This window comes from Perca fluviatilis, chromosome 13, assembly GCF_010015445.1.
Source record: "Perca fluviatilis chromosome 13, GENO_Pfluv_1.0, whole genome shotgun sequence".
Taxonomy (NCBI): Eukaryota; Metazoa; Chordata; class Actinopteri; order Perciformes; family Percidae; genus Perca; species Perca fluviatilis.
This window is the reverse complement of record NC_053124.1, coordinates 29,519,673-29,536,109: the sequence shown is the minus strand read 5'-3', so window position 1 is coordinate 29,536,109 and position 16,437 is coordinate 29,519,673. Positions and strand designations below refer to the sequence as shown.

Below are 16,437 nucleotides of genomic sequence, written 5' to 3'. Positions count from 1 at the left end.
GTTACACATTCTGTCCACTAGAGGGACTTCCAAAATCAGCCAGGCCTTATAGGGGACCTACAGTTGCATGCATTTCTTGCATGCAACTTTGTTAACATTCATTTTCCACCACAAGCACACAGCGACAAACAAAAATAAACAGAACTCTGTAATGAAAAATTATCTAACAAGTGTAGTGAAGCAGCTCAGCTCTGTTGTAAAGGCTAATGGTGCTCGGTTAGCACAACGACATCATGTTAGAAAGCACAGCCGAAACGATTTGTTATAATATAAGTAACACTAGTGTTAGCCACGATGCTAACGACATTGATAACTAAGCCAAACGGCGCTGTTTCTACTATTTTTTGTGATTTATAAGCAACCTGTTTCTTTCAGATTGTCACGTTGTCACTGAGAATACAGATATTAGAAGGTAATAAATGAAGTCGAAGCTAACTCTGACCGCTAACAAACTTGAAGGTCCCAGCTAAGCTCGGATAACTCGCGACGCAGTTAGAAAACACAAACTAGCTAACTAATAACAAACATTTTGGCTCGGTGGAGGTCAATTTTGAGGTCATGGTAAAACTATTTCCTATCCTTCTTTCGATTTCCAGCCGCAGCCTGTCACACCCCCCGTATTAATGTTATAGCTCTGTGATCTTAAGACCTCACAATGCCTTGTGTTTCTCACTCCTGCTTAATTATTTTTCATCAGACATGACATGACAAATGCATTTAGTTTTCACATGCGGGTAGGCCGCGGTGAGAAGAGGGAGATTAGCTAATGTTAGTCATATTGTAAAAAAAAAAAATTCAATATTCAAATTATATTCGACTTCCGGAATTCGTTCAAATTCGCATGCACACACGCACGCAAGTTTGTGGTTTTCAGTTACCATGGAGTACCTTTGGATTTGTATCAACATTTTATACATGTAATGACAACCACAACACAAAATTTCCTGTTAATCCAAATTACAGTAAAGTAAAACAAATTTAAAAATTGGTTAAAAAGTAGTATTCACATATTCATGCATTACTTCCAAAATCAACACTTCGATATGCATGTACTTGAATAATTATTACTTTTTCCGTCATTGCTTTTAAAGAATCGGTAATCTGATCTGATACGCCCTCAATAATCGGACATTCCAACCAATAGATGCTTTACAGAATATGTAATGTTCTATATATTCTTCATTGTTTTTTCAGCCATAGTGACTGGGGTGGCTCATTGTTACACAGCTCCTCTTTTATTCATTACAAACAAATCACTGCTGCTGCAGTGGCTGCAATGGTAAAACTCATCACTATCTGAGCACCAGAGGACCTTTTCATACAAAGCCCAAACACTCAGTGATGAGAATAGCAATTGTAAAAAATGGCTCAGTCACTGTTTATATGGTCTTCTTCTAGAAGGTACCGAAACACTAAATTCATAAGAAAATGTTGATAAATACTTAAAGTGTTCATATTATATTTTTTGGCTTTTGCCTTTTCCTTTGTAGTGTTCTATATCTTTTGTGTGCATGTTATAGGTTTACAAAGTGAAAAAGCCCAAAGTCCACCACAAAGGGACTTACCATCTCCAACAGAAAGCACTGTTCACAAACTACTCCAAACAGCTCTATTGTAGTCCAGCCTTTACTTCAGAGACAAACATGGTCACTTTGTAACACACGTTATAATGCTCGCCTAGCTGCTAGTGTGGCACACCCTCATACTCTGCTTCTTAATGGCTAGTAGTCCTTACCTAGCTACTGCGCACGTGTGACTCCCAACAAAGATGGAACAGATGTGAGATGGCTCACTCTGTAGCTAAAACAGAGAGCTCAACACACAGGGTGAAAAGAGGAGCTGCAGCAATGGGCAGTACAACAGAAATATGGTGTTATTTGAAAATTAAACCTTGTAAACCTATTCTGATATAACATCTAAATACAATAATTAAGCTGAAAATGGGCATAATTTGAGAACTTTAAACAATTTTTTTATGATCAGTTTTATTATTTGTATATTTTTGAACATACAACATACAGAACAAACAAATACAATCGAACAGGAACTAAAACCCTCGCCCAGCAACCCACCCACCCTCTGCGGTCTCGAGAAAAAAAAAGGAAAAAAAAGAAAAGAAATTACAAGCAAACCAAAATCACACCTTGCCGAGTCGCTCGCTTCTAATTCTTGTGGTGTTGAGGTCACCAGGGCCGATACCTGTGCTGCTGCATTTCTCCATAGGTATAATAGTCAATGACTTGGCTTTGTTAATCCTTGCTGTAGAGAGCTCAAGCATAACTATGTCTAGGAAGTACGCCAGCCACTGTTTTATACAAAGCGAGTGGGGGGGAGCCAGCGTTGAGCTATCATTTATTTGGTTGCGGCTGAGCCGGCTAGCCAAATTTTCTTCTGTCTCCCAAGAAGGTGTAATTTAGAGTTGTCATTAAGTAACAAAACAATCGGGTCAGTAGGAAGTCGACATCCTATCACATCAGACATTATTGATGTTTTATTCCAAAACTCAAGCACCTGTTCACACTCCCAGACCATGTGTAGGAAAGTTCCTGTTTGTTCAGGTTGACAGAACGTGCAATAGGGAGTCGGAATGACTTTAGAGACATATCTCTTCTGAGGAGTCCGATATGTCCTATGGCATATGTTGAAGTGGATTTGCTGGTGATTTGGGTTCTTGGAACTGTCTCCCAATTAATTACGTTCCCCTCCGGGCTCAGCTCTCGCTAACAATTTCCTTAAAAATAAAGGTTGCATGTATTTTCCAATCAATATGAATATGTGTGGCACTGTTAGAGACATTGTTTGTTTTGATTGCAAAGTATATATTATCACAGTATATAAAGTAAGGATATCTCAGCATCTGCTGCTTTGATTTGGACAATATTTTCCCTCTGTCTGTCGCAAATCCTCTAATTTTATTAAAATGCTAAAATAATTAGCTTGAGTAGTCCTTTAAATAGATTCTGATGATTTGGGGGACCTGGAGAGATAAAGTTTTCTTGGACGTGAAGGTAGGAAACTTCAGGAGTCATCAGAACAATCTTTGCCCTAAGGTTGCAGCGTTTTGTTGTCGTTTGTTAAAACTTAAATTAATTAGATGACATGAAAAGTATTCGCAACTGTGGCATTGTGATTCTGAGCGATTCACATGCACCACCACCATCATATAATTTTAGCTAATTCATTGTACTCATTTTGGCCTTCTCTTAAACTCGCAACCTTCACTCTCAAGTATAAAGTTTCATTAATTTTATACATGTCCTTTAAAACATTATTTCATTATTAGTGTTCATTATTAGAGTCTTTTACGGTCTGGACTTTCTGTCTGCGTCTCTACTTTTCAGGTCTGGCATTTATTTTGGTCAGATTTGCACTGTCCCTGCTTTCCAATGATCACCCATGGTCACCCATCCGGAGAGGAGTCGAGGCTCCACAGCTAATATTCGACCTTGTCGTTTCCCTGAATGCTAAAAAGTTACTGAATGAATGAACATGAATGGAGCTGTGTTGGGCTGAATGAAGCCTACAGTCTAGTAACTTTATGCCTTGATATAATTTAAAATGATGAGTTATATTATATAAAGTCAGTTAAAGCCTGCTCCTTTGTGAAGAACTTGCTGAATTCTTGTAATCGATTAAAAGCTCTATCAAACTCTTCCTGCAGATATATTGTTATTCTGTGTTGCGAGGTTGTAAAATTCTTATTGCGGCTTTAAACTAGAGTGAAATGAGATGCAGCTTTGTGTCGTTTAGGATTCCAGCTCTTCGGTCATGTTGTTAAATAAAAGGTACTGCAGCTGTCTTGTCTCATTCGCTCATTGATCCACTGTGTACTTCCCTATTTACACTTTGGCTCAAAGACAAACAAATGTAAGATGACATACTGTATAGTTGCCTCACATAACACCTAAATTTCATAAAACTCACAGAATGAAACGCTCAAAAGGTATGAAAAAAGGCTCCGTTGGCAGCAAAACACAAATCTAAAAACAAAAGAACCCCTTCAATTCAAATACGACACAATAACATAATTACAACTATTTGATGCAGAACAAATGGCATGAAATAATGAAAATAAAATCACTTCAGAGTGTTTAACAAACTACATATGTTAAGGGTTAAGATTTACGTTAGTGTGATCCAGCGTTATTTCTTGAGTTATTTAGGAAGATTAAATGCAAATACAGCTCGGCTAATAATTTAGCCACTGTTCAGGTGGTTCTGTTGGACTGTCCTTATGGTTTGTGCTTTTCTATGCATAATGCATGTAACATTTAACCCCCAAATCATTAACTATGCATCGAAAATTAATTTAACAAATTATTTACTTTGTGTGCTACTTTAAGTTTGAGGTCCAGCTGACATCAGGAACGGGTTAATTGCCAAACCTGCTTGGCAATTACAAAAGTTCACAAAATATGTTCTTTGCCCAAAGGCCAGACCAAATATTAATCTCTCTGTGAATATTTCTGACTCTGAGACGCTTGATAAATACAGTCCCAGTCCTCACTACGAGCTCTACAGCCAGCTCTTGTTCAGCCGCCCTAAGGTTGCTGTGCTCGGCAAATATACTCCATGATTCAGTTCAAGAGAGGTTAATTCAGCAAATATACGCCTGGGTAACAGGGATGTTCAGACAAATGAGGTTGGAGAGAACCAGTGGGCAGATAGGGTCAAGTGCTGGTCTCTGAGGGAGTTGTATCGATGTCCTTTGCTTTGCCATTATCCCTCAGGTCAAAGCCCCCAACGCAACAGTCACTTTAAGAGACCTTTGAGTCCTCGCCTGGAATCAAAATGACTGAGGAAAAAAAATAAATGATATGATGGATAAAAATGTCATTTTTTAAATCTATATCCACAAAAAGGCTAAAAAAAAAAAAAAAGATGAATTCCATATTTACAAAGGGACTTTCATACGTTAGTTGTGTCCAAGGTTTATCTTTTTCAATGCTGTTAAGTGTTTGATACACGTTGTCCTTTTCAAACGGTTCTCCATAGTAAACAACTTTATTGTTTGACCAGGGCACATGTTATTTCGGATACGATTACCTGCTGGTTTTCTTTGGACCTCTGGTAGCTGTTTCATGTTGTTCAAGTGCTGGTTCAAAGACCTGTTTCATAGCCAACACCTGATAAAAGTAGTGAAGTTGTGAGCCCAGAAAACCAAAACACTGTGTTAAACTTACTGTGGAATACGAAAAAAAAAAAAAAGAACTCTTCCTGCAGCACTCCCTCTCTCCTCTCTATCACATGATCAATGCTATGCGCAAAACAGCCAATAGCAACGATCTCTCCCTGAACTGACCTGTGATTCACCAAAGTCTCCTGTCAAATTCATCTAAAGCCTGAAAAAAGGGCTAAGAGGAGGTGCTAGGGATGTTATGACTGTTAACCGCCAATAGGAATTTTTTTAACTTAACTGCTAGTAAACTTACTACTGCTACTACTTTGCACTAGAAAGTTGGGTTTTAAGCTGCTCTTCTTTTCTGCTCGTGGCTCTCTGCTGGATGGCGCTCACAGGGAGAGCTAGGTGACACATGCCACTGTATCGATGAGGACTGGCGGGTTAAATCAGCCGTCCTACACACAGAGTATGCCAGGCTGACAGACAGCTAACAACCTCGCGGATGCAGTGGAGACAGGCTATACACGCCGCGGGCCGCTGTGGACTTGTGTCGGTCGCGCAAGCGGTTCCAGGAAAGTGGCTGCACTGGTTCACGGCAACGCATGGAACATCGTGGTGGTGCCAACGATGGTCGGCTATCGGTCAGAAGAAAAGTCAAAAATAGCATCCCTAGGAGGTGCAGAAGTCTAGTTTTCTCTCAGACCACTTTAATTACAAGGTGCTGAAACATTATTATGGAATTTTTGCCCAATGACGGCTAAAATAACTTGCCTAACACAGCTTTAAAGATGCTCAAGGGCTCCACAGAGCTGAGTGGATCTGCAGAGTCCGGCGATAATTACCTGTAGGTTTGTCACTAACATTAAAAAGTCTCTTTAATCTATTGTAAATAAAAACATACTGTATGTATTCTAGCAGCTTTAAGTGTGCTGGGGCATTATAAGAACAAGATCATGAGCATACATTCGTTCCAGTCATTTCCAGACAAGGATCATAAATACTGTACAATTACTAAATATTGTAAAACGCTAAAAGGTGGGAGGGGTTTCCTGTTAGAAACAGGACATCCTGATGATTTCCTCCTGCACTCACATAAACCTCAGATATCAAAGGGCAACACACGGGTCGTCTTTTGAGAGCAGCAGTCCAAATGAAACCCTTATCTGTCGGTTTTTCTGCCGGCTGTAGCCAGTTTTTCATCCTTTATCTTTTCCAAACCCATGGCGTACAAGACAGTAACCGGTCTCCACAGTCGGTATCTCAGCCTTCATTGAGTAAAAATCCAATATGATAATGGTGAGCTGCATCGGGAAACGGCACAAAAAGGGCATGCTATGATTCCCATAGATGGAATAGTGCTTACTGCACCAGGCACTAGTGTAATGTTCTGTCAGGTTAACTTCTGCCAGAAGAAATACAGGCTGGATGTGTTGACCTCAAAAACCAAAGAAGAGTGATACAGAAGACTTAAAAATAAAAAGAATAACTGAAACTCTCCAAAAATAAATGCCCCTTGTTCAGCAATCAAATGATAAGAGGCAGCACTTTTATTTTTCATGAGTGCTGCCTATTTGACAGGTTTAAAAACTTAAGTATTATCGGTAACTTTAATATATTTCCTCGATCTGAATCTCGCTCTGAGGCTTGTTATCTTCTGCAAAACAAAATTGGGGTCAATTCCAGATGACAGTATGCATGATGTATACAATTCTGCAAACCCCTTTTCAAACTCCACCATTTAGTCCAAGCATTTTCAGATGCAAATTGCCAACCATAAGTCGAGTTTCGCAGATATGGAACAGTATGCGTACGCATTGTCAAGTGAATGTGTATTCTCATGAGAAAGGGGGGATTTCGCAGCCACTTCAGATCAAAGATTCACCATGTGACACTGAGAAGGATTAAAACTGCTGGTAGAAGAAAGGCAAAATGAGATTTTACAAATGACGGATTTGACTTAAAAAGTGTCGAGCAAAAGATGTTGTTTAACGTTTACTATGACAATGCTCCATCCAATGTCTCCACAGTTTCTCACTGGCTCTTTGGTGATTGCTGTTCATGAAAATGTCTATCAAAATCATCTGTTGAGTGCTGGTTATTTATTTGGGCTTTAGAACGTAATCACTGTGAAATGTGACCATATCTTTGGCTGAGCGGTGTATAATGCTTGAAGGAAAAAATTGGCCAGTGTCTGTTTGCACTTTGATTATTGAGAGAGTACTACTTTGATTACGGTTTGCACTTGAATAAATAAGACTAAATAAACTTAGTCCTTTACGTGTTGTATTTACCGTTCTTATTTTTTTATCTGAGGAAACTAGTAGCTCAGTTAGAAGGTTAAAAAACGTTTCAATTAGGAATTAGAAGCTCACACTTAATGTATTAGGTCTTATTTCATCATTGAAGTTTTTCTTTAAAATAGTGTTAACATTTTGTCTCTTCTTGTCCTAATGAACCCAACATCGTGTCTCGTTTCGTTAGTCGAGTGTCTCGTCACATCCCAAATATGGACAGATGCTACCAAATAGACACTTGAACGACAAATCTTCAATGTACAGCATCACAGCATTTACAGCTGTTGCTAATTTCCAATGCCTGTGGACCTGGCTTTGCATGGTATTGTCATGTTGAAACAGAAAACGGTCTGCCCCACACTGTTGGAAGAAAACTATTGTCTTAAATATCATTGTGTGATGTAGCAGTACAATTGACCTCAACTGAAAATCAAACCAAAGAAAACAGCCCCAGAGCGAACATACAGCGGACAGTAGTGTCAACATACACAGGTCGGCTACACACTGGCTGCATGGTGGGTCTGTTCATATTTCGGCTACCATGTTAACAGGTTAGAGCTTACACACTGCCTGCGTGACACGCACGTCTCAGGCATGGCTCGAGCAGCGCTGAAAACGCGTGCATGCTAGAAATAGAACAGACGCCTATTTTTCCACACGACACGCAAGCGTGTTGGAAGCGTTTCCAGGCAAAATACAATAGAAAGATGTTTATATGTCATTTTGACACAAAGACATATTAATCAATGACATGTTGATGTTTGAAAGTCTCTAGGTTTTGACATAAATAGTTATAAATGTAATAAAAAAGAAAAATTGAGTTTCCAATATTGCCCCTGTCAATAGGCTACAGAACGAAATATTCTGTAGCCTATTTTGCCGTCAATACTGCCGACGTTGTCTTTGCTGTAATCAAATCTGTATATATTTATGTTTAACATGGTACTTCATTTTATCAATGGGAAACATACATGTGTACAGACAAGGCTAGCAGCAGCGCCGCGTCAGGCACGTTTCTGGTGTGTAAAGACAGAAAGATCCACGCAGCCGCCACGCAGCTGACACGCAACAGAAACGCCACGCTCACGTCACGCAGCCAGTGTGTAGCCCGCCTTATTGTGTATGTTGGGAATCAGCCTGCTAAGATAGGTGTAGGGCGCACATAAATCCGGCTTAGAGCAACTTCTGACATAAATTGAGTTGAATCGGCCTTTGATGGGTTGGCTCAGGCTTCTTCCCTTCTTTTGTTCTTTTTGGCCAGACCTCCAGACTCCCATAGTTTTGGTTTAATTAATAATAGTTAATTAATGAATAGTTAATGCTGCCTCCTGTATACTCGGCACGCGTATATGCCCAGTATAAGAGATTGTTTATCAGATATGCGGTTTGGGCATGTATGCAATCTGTAACCTTTGTTCATCCTCCATCGCTTATGGAGCCGAACTGAAATACTGTACAGGACTGCATCTTTCAGGAAGTTAAGCTTTGTCAGGAAGCAGAAGAACTTCACTTCAAATCCAAAGGCTCATACTGATGCTGTGCTGTTAAAGCAATGTTTTCTTTCCTTCAAAAGTCAATTTCCTTTTTTAGTTATCCTTTAAATGAAGGGGGTCTTAAGTTTCCACTCATAAATGGTCAGGAGCAAATGGAACACAGCGGGATAGTACAAAAAGGTTTACTTGTTTTCCTCAGGTCGAAGAGAGTCCAGAGGAATTTTAAGTGCCTCTGAGGGCAGACCTTGGATTTGGTGCTATTACTGTACAACTGCTACAAATGGCCCCCGATGGAGAGGATATTGGACTCTGAGTTAGCGCTGGCTAACAAGGCTGACCAACCAAAACGGAAAAGTAGAGGGAGGAGGGGACAGAGAGAGCTCTAATGACTTCTAGGATAGAGAGAGAGAGGGGGAAACGACAGTGAGACAGCAGAAAGGTGAAGCCGAGCAGCGATGACTTAGCATGTTTGATGGGCTGTGAAATTAGCGGTTAGCCCGTCCAGCCGCTGCGTTATGATAATTAGTGCCAACTTGCACAGCTGCGTACTCACCTCCTCCCAGCCTCTCCCATTGGTGTAGGAGATGACATCAAGCAGCGGGTTGGACAGGTAGCCGTCACTGTTGAAGGAATAATCCCGCCCACCGAGGGATATGTTGCTGAAGTACCTGAGAGAGAACACAGGAGAACAGAGAGGTGAAATAAGAGATTGTACTGCTCTACATGATGGGAGTCCATGGAAGGGGAAAAGGAAATACAGGTGCCGGTTTCACAGTGTGGTTACCAAGGCTCTATGTCCCTGAGAAGTAGTCCCATGTCACCTGTGGAAGACTGAACTAGTTGTGATATTCAATAAGAAAGTCAAGTATATATACAGCATACAAATTTTCATTAAAACACAAAAACTACAAAATTGGATAACACTTTATTTGAAGGGGTGTGCATAAGACTGACATGACACCGTCATATTTATGACACGATACTTGTCATGAACATGAATGAGTCTTTTTGAAAGTTCATGACTGTTGTCATTAAGTGTCATTTGGGAAATTGTGACACTTCAAATGCAATGTTCAGGATTTTTGTGTTATGACAAGTTAGAATTAACGAAGACAACAATCTCTGTTATGACAACCTGATATTAAGCAAGACAGTATAGCCTAAGATAGGGTGACCAAACGTCCTCTTTTGCCCGGACATGTCCACTTTTTACCTACTGTCCGGGGCGTCCGGGGGGGGTTTTATAAATTCATGAAAATGTCCGGTTTTCACTGTTTTTCATGGGCCTGTTAAGCGTGTACTTAAATTGACTGGCGCTTTGCACAGTGTACTACGGTACTTTGTTGTGTGACATAATTCCTGAGAGGCTGCTTTGTGGGCGGCTCTGCGACGCGCACATACACAGGGACCAGAGCAGGCAGCGGAGCAGCATTGCACACAAAATGCTGCAGCGTTTCCTGCTAAAGTTTTCCCACCGTGGTCAGAAAACACAGAGGAGACACTTTGTTTCTCTCACTATGACTCTAGAGTCGTACTCGCTCGCCGTCACTCTCCCTTAATTCTTCCTCGCTCTATCACCCACTCCCCACACACACAGACATGCCGGCTCGCGACACACACCCGAAACGCACAAGTATTAACATCAGGCTACGGCGAAAGCTCTGCGTGGAGCAACCATAACAACCATAAAACAAGACTTAGTGCAGCTTAACAGTTGAACTGCAAAAAAAAAAAAATGTCCCACGTACCGTCCCGGTAGGGACCGGACTAGTGGGAGGCGGAGTGCACCGTGTGCAAAGCTGGCATATATGTTTTAGTGTCTTTATTATTTATCTATAGCTGGATTTTCTAACACAGAAGAGGTCATATTTAGAACATTATTTCATATTATTTATTTATTTTAAAAGAGAGATATTATTTTGTTACAGGTTGTTACAGATTTTATTTTATTACAGAAGTTATTTTTGCACCATCGAGGCATAATAAAGCATGTTCATTAACCATTAATTAAGCCTGTCTGAATTTTTGTCTCGAGGCCGGGCCAAGTGTCCTCTTTTTTGGAAATCAAAATATGGTCACCCTAGCCTAAGATGTCGATGTCTTTGTTATGACAAGTTGACATTAGCCTACAGGTTAACATAACCTGTCATAAATGTCATGGCAGGCCTAATTATCAAACTTTAAGAAAACTACTTTTAGAAACTATTTAGGTGTGGCACATTACATTAAACTGTCATTTGTTGTTTTTTACATTGGCTGTCATGAGACTAATAGAATTGTATCATGAATATTTTCCTTGACCTCAAGTAAAGTGAAACAATTTGGACTTGTCATTAAGAGTTCATTAAAGCGAATGCAGTACCGAGTTTTGGACAGATGCTAAAGTAACAGCTAACTGTAGTTGTGAAAAGTGGACATTACATGATTAAAATTAAAATATGGTTATATTACCGTTACTAAATTTCATCAGAGTTGCTGTGAATCACTGATGTTCAGACTGAATTCTGGTTTAGTTTCACTTTATTCTTTAAGCCTGACATCATGTTCATGTTAACAACCGTACATTTTTACAACAATCAACAAAAATATGCTAAGTGGACTTACGGCAACGCGTGCAGCTGCGTCCTTCTCACTCACGCTTATACCCATTTTCTCTGTTGCCATTTTTCTTGGATGTAGCTAGATAGCTAGCAAGGTACGTAGGGAGATGATGTTGCCTTTATTAATTCAGCCTACTTAGCTGTTGTTACACCTTTCCTGTTTTGGGCTCCCAGACCGTAGTTGGGAAGCACAGGGGAGAACTTCCCTCCAGGGCCGATGCTTTTGGGGGTAACACCCTTCACTTTACCGCCAAAATAAAGAGCAGATGAAGCCACCGTCCATAGTCTCTGACGATGAAAATGTGCCTTGTTTGTTTGTATACTTGTATTCTTAATAAAGAAATAAAAAAATGTTTTTATAAAATACAAAAAAATCGCTCGCTGACATCAATCATTTAACAAAGTTCGCATTCTTGCTTGAACTTACGCTACTCTCATAAGACACTGGGATTGGTTGACTGCTTCTCCAGCCAGTGGAAACAGCCATTGTTGGGCCCAACACCAGACCAATTTAAATCGTTGAACAATTGTTGACAACAATTCAGAGGTCTGTTGTTAGAGTTCTATGCCATCTGTTCCAGTTCAAGTCGCCTATATACATCCTTTGACATCTTGGCCTTGTTACTTCAAGGTTGAATGCACTTGTTGTAAGTCACTCTAGACATAAGCATTGGACAAAAGAATGCGATGCAGGAATAAAGGGTTGCTGTCAATCCAGGAGTGGGCTTGTGAGATGGCTAGAGTGGCAGCGTTTGAAAAAAAAAGTCATATAAATGGTTTGCCAGATTGAATGGTTACACTAGAAAATGAGAAAAAATGCCATGTACTGTGGAGAGACGTTAAATGTTAATCGTAAAAAAGAATATAGTGTAAGACAAAACCATGCCAATGGTGCCAATTTTATAATTAACTTAGTCAAGTGAATTCTTTTGTTGCACAAGCTGTTAATTTAAATATATCTAATAATAGATGAGTAATATATTTCTGTTAACATTGAATGCAGATACAGTAGGATTCAAAGCAGACAACAGACAGCAGAGGCTGACTCAGTGATGAAGCTGAGAGAGTGTAGGAGAAGCTGACGGATGCTGGGCTATGAACTTGACAAGACACAGTTTAGGCTACTGGAGGTTTTGCCAAATCAGATGCTGAACAGTACAGCTGAGTCTGACACCCTGAACCCCCTCTGCTTGCTTTCCTCTGGTTCCAGATAGCAGATCAAAATCAACTTTTTCAATGTCACAATCAATTGAAAGGACAATGTTTCAACACACAGCCATTCAAATACCTTGGACTCACTTTAGACAGTAACCTCAGTTTTGATCAACACGTCACCGATATCCACAAACGATCTCAGCCGAGATGACATGTCATCCATAAACTCAGAGCGCTTTCTGTTGCCCCACACCTCCTGTAGTTACTTTACAAAAGCATCATCCAACCCATCCTGCTGTACCGTTCCCCCTGTGTCGATATAATGCTCACCATCTGTTAGAAACTATAAGAGAAACTAAATTTTGCATGATGGAAGCCAAAATGCTGCTGACATTCTCACGAGAAAACTCCTGGGAGCCACTTCCTGGCCTTGTGGGAGACAACATCATCATTTTATAGGCTATTATGACTTCAGTTTTGCTTAGAAAAAGCTGCTGTTGAAGGATTTCGTTAGTCATTTTTCTGTACTTTGTTGAGTGCTGTAACGGACTCCTTGCTTGCGCAAGTAAAAATGAACGTTGAGAGAACTTTCTGTCTATTCTTTGATAATTATCTTAACGCCATCCCTAACAAAAACAAACTCCCCAAGATCACGCACGTCGCCTCCAAAACGATCAGCGCCTCTACGCCCAACATCTCAGACCTGAACGACAGAGCCATCACACGCCTTGCCCTCACCAGTGTCGATGACACCAACCACCCTCTACATCCACACTTTACGCTGCTGCCATCTTGCCGCAGATACCGAACTCTGAGGTGTAGAAGGACTCGCTTTGGCAGACGTGTTGTTGCTTCTGCCACAGCGCTGCTGAACAAACTACCTCGCTGACTTTGTATAGATACTGGACTGTTTCGACTGTGTCGATGTACTGTACCTGTCTTTATGTCATCTGTTGAGGTATTTGTCCGTGTATATTGCCATGCACATGTCAGACTGTGACAACAAATCCCCCTCATGGGACAATACGTAAATATCTATCTTCAAATATTCGCCATATTACCTAAAAATTATTTATATGCCGTTTCTAAAAAGTACACCAGAGAAAAGACATTAAGCAATTTGATCCCTTATATAAAATTTTAGAAAAAGGAGAAATCGGGAAAGAAAAGAGAACGAGAAAGAAAACAAAGTATAGTATTCAAAGCTGTGGAGGTAGAGCCGAGACCTTCACTGTGGGAAACAATCAGGGATTCTGCACTGAAGACAAAACTATTTTCTGTTAATATGAGAGAAAATCACATTGCAGAGGTGTCGAGATCGTGGGGGGGGAGAAACGAAGAGCGGAGAAGAGGTGAGTGACGCACGGAGAGAGAGACGACACGAAGGGCAAAATTGGCCAAAATGTTTCCCCCGTCTTGAGCTGGTTTCTCGTGTCACGCAGCAGCGGGAAGTGTGCAGAGAAGAGGAATACGTGGGAGAAAAGCTGAAAGACAGTAAACATTGGAGGACAAATACTTGAGGATACTTAATACCGGGAAAGACAAAAGCAAAGAGCGTTGGTGTGAAACAAGAGAGTGCGGGAGAGGGAAAGAGAGAGCTTTACCTTTGATGTTTTTTAATGAAATATCTACCTTAAAAGCATCTGGAAAAAAGCACATCAAAGCCCCCTAATGAAAACCATCCCGCACACTCACAAACACACAGGCGGCCTCGCTGATGAACACCTCAACAAAATCTCAAATAACTGCAATCAGACTTCAAAAACAGCCAAAAAGTACGCACTGCAGAAATCAGTTTTAGTAACTACTGTGACGTAGCAGTCAAGAGCAGACCTTACTCTACATATTCTCATGGTACTAATTTTCTCTTTTGAAAAACTGGAGCATCTTTATTTTATATCCCTGACATAAAAAAAAGCTCCGGTGCACAGGAAGTGGTGTGTTTCAGGTATATGCTGCAGTGATTTAATGAAAAATGACAGAAGATGAAGAACTGGGTACATAGCAGCGAGTGTCACGTCCGGAAAGAGAGTCAACAGGAAATGTAAAATACATTTGCTTGATTGACAAACAAACAAAATCCTCCATCACAGCTCCCAGCATCGAATATGTCATCCAAACCAACATGCCTGAACCAGTAGTTCCATAATGTCTCAGTGGGTTACATCCTGAAGTCAGCTGTTATATGCAGACGTGTCAAACATGTCTATTCCAGTCAATTTTTATTGCAATTTGAGGCTGCAACCGACAACATTACCGGCGAGAAAATAGTATCAGCTTAAAGGTCCACTGACTACCACTTTTACAGTCTTCGTTAAGGGAGCGGTGTTGGCTCAGATCTAGTCTATATATCGACGACGTTTCATTTACGGGATTGTTCCGGTGCCGCCGGAGGTTCAGCCGGACGTCCCTCACCTTTCACTTTCTTTGTGTTGGCATTGTAAACTCTGATCGATTCTGGCAACTTCCTCCGAGCTACAACCTACAAGGAAATTATAATCATCTTCTTTTTTTCTTTTTTTTATTATCATCACACACACACACACACACACACACACACACACACACACACACACACACACACACACACACACACACACACACACACACACACACACACACACACACACACACACACACACACACACACACACACACCAGCCATTTCAATTCCAGAGCTCGCCTCCCTACGTGCACATTCCACCAAAACAAGTTCCTTCCCGAGGCTATTTTGCAGCGCCGTCGTACCTGCGTCCAGCACTTGGCGCCACCCAAGACGATTGTGATAGGTTTAAATAAATGCAGGTAAACCAGAATAGTTTTTCTCCCATCACGGAATACCGTGTGGACTAGCCAGACCTTCCTCCGCAGCGCTGTGGGGGAACGTCTGGCAATGTGAGACTAGCTCAGATCTAACATATCAGCCATACATTGTTTTTGTGTACATAGTGCGCCCAAAGGTCAAAAATGAAGCCTGAAAAATGACACCCTGCTTTTCTTTTTGCTGCGTTTGGGACATTTCTGGGTGTCAACCTGTGGGCACTGGGTATGTACCCCCCCCAGCCACATTGTACAGGGTGTGAGGGCTGGACTCTATAGCTACCAGGTGCCAGATCGTAAGCATGCATGCACGAGAAAGCTACTAAAATGTCAGAGAGAAATAAAAAGGAGAAAATAGTGAAAAATCATGAACATTTTCCAGAGCTTAACATGACATCTTCATATTGCTTGTTTTGCTCAACCAATCGTCCAAAAGCCTAAAAAAGTATTCAATATACAATACAGAGAAAAGCAAAAAATTCTTAGATTTAAGAAGCTGGAATAATTATTGAGGTGTTTTACGTCAATAAACTAAACAATTACTCACCTAATTGCTATTTTATAATTTACTGAATAATACTATATAGACACAAACAGAATGTAAGGATTTAGTATGTCTTAAAATGAGGCAATAAGGTTCATACATGTTCGGAATGGCAAAACTCAAGCCTGCCGTCATAACCGTGTACTGCATCATCGTACTGATCTCTCTGCTCTACAGCATCTGTGTCTTTATAGTTTCAACACAGTGAATCATTCAAATGGGAATGAGGACAAGCATTGTCATATAAGCTCCCCTCTTTAAATCTGCTGTAAGAATGTTTTCAGATGCTGTCAGATGCTCTGAAAAACACTGAGGTACGTAAAATTAGAGACAAAGATAGTGCAGGCCTGCACAACATAGAAACAATTTACTTATTTACCATTATGAGTTAGGCCTATAACCCTTAGTG

The 16,437-nt window shown here is 40.6% G+C and overlaps 1 protein-coding gene across 1 annotated transcript in view; it reads right to left on the bottom strand.

Annotated features, from left to right (window-relative positions):
* The window catches only part of grin2da (glutamate receptor, ionotropic, N-methyl D-aspartate 2D, a), a 176,769-nt gene that overhangs the window by 75,387 nt on the left and 84,945 nt on the right, over positions 1 to 16,437 (bottom strand). Inside the window, 1 exon segment of the mRNA XM_039820656.1 lies at positions 9,463 to 9,577. Within this exon segment, the coding sequence (XP_039676590.1) occupies positions 9,463 to 9,577 (115 nt within the window).